This window comes from Clarias gariepinus, chromosome 8 (assembly GCF_024256425.1).
Source record: "Clarias gariepinus isolate MV-2021 ecotype Netherlands chromosome 8, CGAR_prim_01v2, whole genome shotgun sequence".
Taxonomy (NCBI): domain Eukaryota; kingdom Metazoa; phylum Chordata; class Actinopteri; order Siluriformes; family Clariidae; genus Clarias; species Clarias gariepinus.
The window spans coordinates 23,661,022-23,670,061 of record NC_071107.1 but is presented as its reverse complement, the minus strand read 5'-3'; the positions used below and the strand labels follow the sequence as shown (position 1 = coordinate 23,670,061).

The 9,040-nt window shown below is 38.9% G+C and overlaps 1 protein-coding gene across 1 annotated transcript in view; it reads right to left on the bottom strand.

The window, feature by feature from the left end:
• Positions 1-264: 264 nt before the first annotated feature.
• The window catches only part of camkmt (calmodulin-lysine N-methyltransferase), a 100,491-nt gene continuing 91,715 nt past the window's right edge, over positions 265-9,040 (bottom strand). Inside the window, exons 9-11 of the mRNA XM_053502715.1 lie at positions 7,947-8,010; positions 5,330-5,461; positions 265-576 (exon numbers count right to left, since the gene is read on the bottom strand). Of these exons, the coding sequence (XP_053358690.1) occupies positions 484-576; positions 5,330-5,461; positions 7,947-8,010 (289 nt within the window). The 3' untranslated portion in view covers positions 265-483. The remainder of the gene's footprint in view (positions 577-5,329; positions 5,462-7,946; positions 8,011-9,040) is intronic.

Here is a 9,040-nt window from a genome sequence, read left to right as displayed (position 1 = left end):
ACATTTAATTTCTTCCCTTGTCTGGTGCTAAATGATGAATGGAATAAAATAGCGATTATGCACAGTAGCATTAGATTGATTTATGCATGAAATGCATAATTAGACCAACTATTATGCAATAAGCCATGCCATTAAGCACCAATCCATCCATCCAGCAGGTGCCTGTTCAAAATAGCGATATTAACTGCACCATATATAGATTTCTTCTTCAGTAATAGTTAAGCTTTTTCACCATAAACACAGTTCTCAGGAAGACGGCTGTGCTCCGAGTGGCCTTGCCTCTGTTTTACACACTTTTTATTGCACAGTAACAAGGTCAGGCATGAGTTCACACAGCAACTGAATCCCACACACTCCGACACGTACTGTGTGTTTTAAAAGCATCATGGGTATAAGAGTGGGAAAAAAAAGGCTAGGTTGAATAAACCCTGGGAATCACAGTGGCAAAGCCAGGGGTGGTGGCACAGCGGAGGTCTGCCAGGTTCACAGCAGGCGTGGACTGGGTACGTGGGTGAGGGTGAGCAGCACAGGATAATGGATGTTCTCGTCATATGCCTCCTTTCCTTCTCTTTTCATCTGAAAAGAAAAACGGATAAGAAACAGGATCCAGAAATAGCATACGTTAGTCTGCATATTCATGGACTGAGAAGATGCTGTGTGAGAACACTGAAGAATTGGAATAAGAATAGGGGTGACAAGTCACAATTTCGTTACAGGGTCCCGAGTAAAAAGCACACAAGGAAAAATCCAGCTAAAATATTAAAATAAACTAAAATATTGTTTGATTTCACCAGTTACTCATGACCATATCAGCAAATACATAATGCCCCTTTTATTCACGTGTACAGCTTTCTAAACTTGGTGGTGCAGATTTGAACTGTTAGAGTGTTGTTAATGCTTAATGGGACTAAATCTCGTCCTCCTATAAAGCATTTGTCATTTGTCAAGCTAAACAATCACATGACAATGCTTTTATACTTAAGATGATGGTCTGGGGAGATATTTTTATTCCCCGACAATGGACTAACCACACGAAAACTGTTTCTATTTGCGCTCTATTTCTCTTCACACTTCATGGGGTAGGTTGCATTTTAATTAATTTTATTGTTGTGAGTGTTTTTCTGGAGTTTTTGGTAGTTCATTTGCAAATGCATAAAACATGGTTCTCCTTCATCAACATATAAAAGCAAGCACTAACTTGGTTGCTCCCTTGTTTCGTCTCTGTCCCTATGCATAGCTCAGATCCACACGGTGAGCACTCTGGGACAGACACTGAGCACCATGCTTCGCAACTGCTTTACGATGACTCACAACTGAGGTGTCTGCATGAGAGACATCATCCATTGCAGACTCGAGGCCCTCAGGGGCCACTTTCCCTTAACAGTCCCACAGCACACACCATTACTGCCAGCACGCTCGTCTCTGCCAGCCGAGCCGTGCTCTGTCTCAGCCAATCGGCTTGCCCACAGCACAAACACAATCTGCCATGTGGGCTCAGCGAGTACCGTGCAATTCGGTTATGAAAATCACAACCCTCCATACAGAGAGCAAACATGACAGTTTGTTATACAAGGCCCAAATATACAGTAAAGAGAAAAAAAAATGGGGGTGGGGGGGTGGGAGGGGGGAGTGCAACTAAATGTCAGCTTGGTATATTCAGGTACTTGGAAATGCACATTCCAAGTTGTATGATAATTACATAGCTGGGCCATGAAATTTCAGCAGCACTTATTTTGATTAGTTTTATTTCTTACTGTATTGTAGAAAACTGAAGCCGGATGGTATATAAAGTAAACGAAAACGTTTTTATTTACTGCTTATAAATAATATGGAATCGATAATATGGTCTAAAAATTGTGAAGCCTCTTTATAATATTTTTACAAGAATGTTTTTTGCCTGATATGAATTTGTCAGATTTAACAGTTTAATAGACCAGATGCAGTATGTAAATATAAATTAGTTTTTAAGAACTAAACTACAATATCTAATACTTCTAATCAAAGTGACAATGCATGCTTAAAGTAACTGATGCACAAAATTGTGAAGTCGTGAATTTTTCAAGCACAACCAATAAGCAAAGTCTAATAAATCTTGTTTAAAAAAAAGAAAATAATGAGTTTTTGATTTTGTTTTGATTTTTCCTTTGCAAAAAGATATTTTCTTATTATAACAGAAGTCTGACAAATTAACAAAAATCAGCTGAACACAACATTATCTCGATTTGATAAGTAAAAGTTTACAAAAAAAACTTTGCAAAATCCAGCCCTAACCTTTGAATTATTTTCATGATGCATATGAATAATTACAAATATGAACGTATGAAACTATTTTAAGCATTTCATCAGGCAGAAGAGTCGGACATATTCTACTCAGGTAAACAGCTCAAAGCTGCAGCGTATAAATTCACAGTGTATAAATCCTGCCGTGGATTCTTCGCTGTGTAGTTGGAGGAGGGCAGATGAAAGACTTCCCTCTTGGACCTCATGTGTGTTATCGCGCTCTCCACCTCCTCTACGCAGCGGCCGGTGGTTGAACCCGTGACCCTTCGGTAATCAGGACAGCCAGTCGGCCAACACTAAATCCACTGGGCGGACCAAGATGCTCTGCATTCAAATCTCACAGCGAAGACAGGAAAAGAGAGAGAGGGAGAGGGAGAGAGGGAATAGACGGGGTTTGAAGAAAAAGAGATAAAGGGTGAGAGAGTGATATAAGAAAGAAGCTTATGAAAAGAGAGAGAGAGAGAGAGAGAGAGAGAGAGGGAGAGAGAGAGAGAGCTTGCAAAGGTGAAAAGTTTAACAGGCAAAGCTGTTCCTCCTGATCACAGGCTGCTAACCAGCTTCATGGGTGGCTGGATAAATCGGCTCATACGTTTTAAATCGCGCTGCCGCCAAGATTCAAGGCATTTATTTTACTGCCACTTCTCCCCCCCACTCCTTCTCGAGCTGCTAAGCATTCCTGAGAGACTGATGAACACACCAAACATCAGCATGCAGAACAACTTCAGACCTAAGAAACCGATGGACAGCCGGATTGAGGGAGGACACTAGAGACGACAAGTAGTCAGACGGACGGCTGGAAGAAGGGAAGCGTCCTTAAAGGCACGCTTAAACGTGTGATGCGTTTGCATGTGTGATTTATGTGTGTGTTTATAAAAAAGGGGGTGGGGGGGATTGTCAGAATTAAAATTCATGACTCTCTCTCCACCACCAACTGAGTAACAAGATTAAGACGGGCGGGCGGAAAATAGTGGCATTATCAGGCAGCTTGCAGTCCTCCAGCTGCTGCAGCTCTATTCCAGAACAGTGGGGATAAGAGGATAACATGCAGCCCCCTCGCCGCAGACACACACACACAGACACACAGACACAGACACACACACACACCTCTGCATATTTTGCAACAATGTGCTGGGTAGGGAGGAGAGGAAGGTTGTTTTTTTTGTTTTTTTTTTTGTTTTTTTTTTGTTTTTTAGTATCAATGGAAACACCGCAATCTGCAGGACATCAGAGAGAGCAGCTGAGGAGTGATCGGCGTAGGAGGGTGTAAGAATACAGATAATATGAACATGCATTTAAATATTGTATATAACACTATCACTAATTATGACCAACCAGCAAGGTTTTTGTGAGGTATACTCTTGATATAGCTCTCCTATAGCATTTATTTAAAACACACACAGAGATGCTCATCAGACGATAAGGACGGGGACTTAATCACCTTTTGATATGATGAAGCCACTTCAGCTTTCACTGCTATCACATCGACAGGCAACACAGCTGTACATACTGCTGGCAAAGCCAAAGATTGTGCGAACACACTCACACACACACATACACACAGGTAGCAGTAGTAGAACTCTTGACTCAGCTCACCGTTATCATCATTATCCACACACTAGGTGGTCTCCTTCCTATTCAGTATGTCTAAGGGCTTAAGAAACCGTGTGTGTGTGTGTGTGTGTGTGTGTGTGTGTGTGTGTGTGTGTGTGTGTGTGTGTGCGTATAGGTTTAGGTGCATCCCAGACTGAACACTGTGAATATAACATTTAAATACTCTTAGTATATATTGAACATTTTAAGAAGTTTGTAAAATAGCGAAAGCTTCTATTACTGCTATACACACAAACACACATCTTCCCATAACGTTCCAGAGAAGATGATGCACTCCTTGTGTTCCGGCTATAGTGTTAATATTATTATATGACGATAGTGAGAAGGAAGTAGCTGAAACATCAAGCTTGGAAAAGATTCCGTCATGCAACCCTCCATTTCTAGCGCTTGCTTTCCATCCACCTTTAACCATCGCTCCGTTTTGCATTTTTACCTCCCTTTCTACTCACAGACAGCTCAAAATGTACTCTCACACAGCGTCTGAGGTTGGTTTTTTTTTTTGTTGTTGTTTTGTTTTTCTTTCTTTTTTTTTCAGCACCCACTTCTGGCCACCCATGACTGGTGGTGAAGTGGCCACTCAAAGGGCTGTGGAAATAAAGCCCAAATCACTTAGTGCCAGAACCATTTTCCTCAGGCATGGGCAGGTCTGCCCGTCAGGCCTACAGGGCCTAATGGGTCCTCACAGCTTCCTCCGCTGGCAAAAAATGGCAGCCGGTGCCATTAACCAGCTGTTAACCAGCTGGACTCCGCGGTTGCTGCTGCCAGCCCTGTGCTTGGGCCGATAGATGGGCACAACGAAAAGGGCAATGACTATCGCTCGTGTTTTTCATTGTTAGCTGAGTTTCCCCATACTGACTTAGGCTCCTAAGATGTTTTTTTTTTTTTTCAGATTTCAATTGTGGTTTGTAAGTTCACTGCCGAGCAGGAAGAATCACTTGCACACACTTGCACACACGCACAGTAGACAAACAACTTGCACCTTTAACGCTCCACACACAATTAAAAGTTAAAACAATCGTATTAAAATTACAACTAAATAATATTACTATTTTATATATTGTGGCGTGGGCGGGGTTTCGTTTGGGAACCATCATGCTTTGCGGGAGGGGTTGTTATGTTGTCACCCTGTTGGGGAAAGGTGTTTGAATTAGTGGGTTCGGCCAGGTTGTGTGTGTGTGAGGGCTAGAAAGTGTGTCTTATGTTTGTGACTGTGATTGTGAATGTGCCGTTGTGTTCGAAACCAATTAAAAATACTCCCAGCCATTGCATTGGGCAACCAGGAAGCTCACTTGTCTCTCCAAGTTCCTGCTTAGCGGTAAAAACGCTACAATATATATATACATACATACACTGTATTATACTATATATTATATTGGGAAAGATGCGGCACATCACACAGAATATACAACAAACACATTTCACAAACATTTTAAGTTACCTTTATATGCAGGTCCCATATAATTGAGTCATAGTTGTCATAGCGGCACACTAGGAGTCCAGCTCTTTCTGCCAGTCTACAGAATTCTGTCAGTGTGTCTCCTCTCGTAGGGGCAAACACCAACGCTGTGCCCTATACACATACACATACACACACACATTTCCCTTAATATCTTTGTAAGGACCTTTCAGCAGTATATAATGCCATATCTACAGCTGAATGCAACTCTAAGCATCTAACTGAAATCTTTTGGCTGTATTTTGTTTGCCTTGTACCATACATGTGCAGTCACAATAAAGCTGAATCTTACTTAATCTAATCTAATGAATAAAAAATTTAGGGACCAGTCCAAAACCCCACAAGGTCAAATATTCTTTATCCTTGTGGTAAAATTTGATCCATTACAAAATATAAAAGCATACCAACATAGGATTTATCTACATTTTACAAGATGTATTCCGATTTCAAAATTTTTAACTACAATTTCTGCATATACATAAAAATAGATACGTGAAAAGATTTTTGGGAATTTTGGTTTTTAAAATGTGAATTTGAAAGAATCCAGTAGAAAACCAGGAGCATTGCCTAATAATAATTTATGCCTAGGAATCAAAAGATTGCACATCTTATTAAACTGCACTCTTGTGTGACCTGTGTACTTTTTGCTACAACATGAAACAGAAAATAGTCATGTGCCTAAGTAGCCGGAATTTCGGAAATTTTTGAGAACAATTTACATGTTAAAAAGACTCACAGTTTTGTTTTCTTTCTTTTTTTCCTGCATTATCTTGCAGGGATTTCACGTTATACAAAGGGTTTTAATGAAATAAATATTTTAATCAGTTTTTAACAATGAGCGTTTAAAATGATTAGAAATTCATTTTGATTCTTTGAAGTAATATTAAGATGAACACACCTTTAAATTTGTAAGTAAAGGCTGTTAATCTTAAGGTAATCTCATAAAAAAAATCCTTTTATTTAAATTAAATTTAGACAAGTAGTTCAGTGTTGGTGATATCCAGACTAAATGCACTGTTGAATTTTGTTTTTGTGTGTGTAAATAATATAATGATCCCATGTCACTCATAGTACAGTAGCAAAAACTATAATTAAAAATATATATTTCTATGTCAATCTACAGATGCTGATTTAGTAAGTGAAAAAATTCCACACTTAAATATAAGTTTCCTCATTTACATATAAAAAAAGCAGATGCAGTCATAAGAATTTGACGGTAATAATAACTTATGAGCGTGATTAAAGAAGTAAGCACTATCCGTCTATGACGCATCAGCGGAAGAGACACGACATCAAACACAGCTTCACCGTAAGTGGTGTTTTGCATTATTACATTGTATTTGATTTCTTCCAGGTATTGTATTAGATAATAAACAAAAAGATTAAAGCACAACTAATCCAATCAATCGCGCATCCCCACCCTTTATAGATCAACAGGCCGCGGACAAACCAGCCGTGCTAAGAGGATTACTTAAAGGTTCTTTGAAATCCCTCAGCTTTAAATACTATTTCATATTTTGAGCATTATATTGTTTCAAATAAATAGAAGCCTGGACTCAAATGAAACAAACAAACAACAAACAAGAGTTAGAGTTCTTGTACAGCTCACTAAAGTGAGCTAAATTGTTCATTTTATTAGCCTTTATGTTTGACTCCGACCTCAAGACACACTTTCGCAAAAAGCCATGTCAATTTCTAGCTACGTTAGGCAACTCGTTTATGTTATAATATAATAATGGAAAAAAAAAACATTTATTCATTCAAGTCATTAAAGGAAACTTAATTGGTTTTCCAAAATGCAACTGGTCATGCAAATAGGCATGCTTTTGCCAGTTATAGTGTTTCATGCTATATTGTTTTCATGACAAAATTTTACAGATCGTTATCGGTTTCAACACTCGAAGCACAGCTATGCTTCCGCTTCAAAGTATGTAAGTATGGATTTGAAAACAGTCAGACAAACAGAATGAGAAAGAGAGAAAGAAATGAGATTGGAAGAGTGTTAACATAAACATGGAAATTAAAACAATGATGAGGGTGTTACACATCAGAAGCTGTCCCACAAAAACACTGACAAACCAGCACAGCTCCATCCATCCATCCATCCATCCATCCACTTATCCATCCACTTATCCATCCACTTATCCATCCACTTATCCATCCATCTATCCATCCATCCATCAATCCATCCATCAATCCATCCATCAATCCATCCATCAATCCATCCATCACTTTGTCCTGGTTTAACTTGAATACCCTTATATATACGAGAAATATTTCTCCCTCACACTTTTTGTTTTTATATGACATCCACCATGAAAGACTTCCACCATGAAATCTGTTGCTATCTTTAAAGCTTATTCATTTATTGTGACTCTTGCCAGGGCGTCTCTTATCACAAAGCTGATAAAGCTGAGCATCAAATAGAAGAAACCCCAATTCAAGTTGCCCATAATAAGTATTAAAGTATTACATGATATTAACCCTGCCATTCCATTACTCCCTCAATCACAGCACAAAACCTAATTACACTGTGAGAATACATGAGCACAAGCAAAGCATCCGGACACACGCACACATACACACAAAACACACTTACATCAGGCCGTAGTAATCTTCTTAGAGCATCAACCAGGCAGGCTCTGTACTGGTCGAGAAACAGGCTAGAAGAGAAATAAGATGATGGAGGGAGAGGGAGATTAGAATGTATTTCAATGATAGTGAATCAAGATAAAGCAGCAGGTTATTTATTTTTGTTTTACAAAAAATTCCTCCATCAATGTGGAAATCAATTTGTAGTACTAATATTCTAGCTCTAATAGATATGTAGATGCATTTAAAGCTTCAGGCCTTGCCTAGGAGGTCACATTCCTTTTATTATATAATATAACACACACTGCTGATTTGTGTAAAAAGCCAGATGTATGCATACACAAAAAGCATTGTCTGGCTTTTATAAACCAACACAAACATCTAATCTGATTTCAGTATCCTTATAAGAAGAAAGATTATTTAGCTTCAATCTTTCTACACAATCATAGTGTTGTGATGACTTTAAATAATGTCAATACTTTCGGGTTTTGTTATTTGCCTGGTCTATAGCAGGAACATCCTGTGTGTGTATGTGTGTGTCTCAAAGAATAGGCATGAGAGTGTTTATGTCACAGTCTGTTCTGCTCAAGTGCTTATGTGTAATTGAGAGTAAGCTAATCACTGTTAGTATTTGTACAAATGTGCAGTAGTGTGTAAGTATTTGTGGAACAGGCAATGCAATGATCGTGTGTGTGTGTGTGTGTGTGTGTGTGTGTGTATGATTGGCTGAGCATGAGCTCTATTTTGGCTGCAGATTTCAATCTAAGGATTCATTGAGAGCAATATAAAGAAAGATGACTTCGGTCTTTGTCCTATTCATGTCTCACTCTCTCTCAAAAAGGTGTTTATGGACAACAAGACCACACCATCACCGAAAAACAAGCAAGTTATAACTACAATTTAAAAACAAAAACCATGTAGTTACACTACTGCTGCTTTTTCTAAAGGGAGATTCTATTTGGAGTATCATATTAAACTTAATCAAAACACAACAATCACACTTGATGATAAAGTTTTTAGAGATTTAGGAGTAACCTTTGTGCTCACGTGCAGTGCTTTGCACGGTTTTGCATCAGCAGCCGAACTGTTCACCCTGTGTTT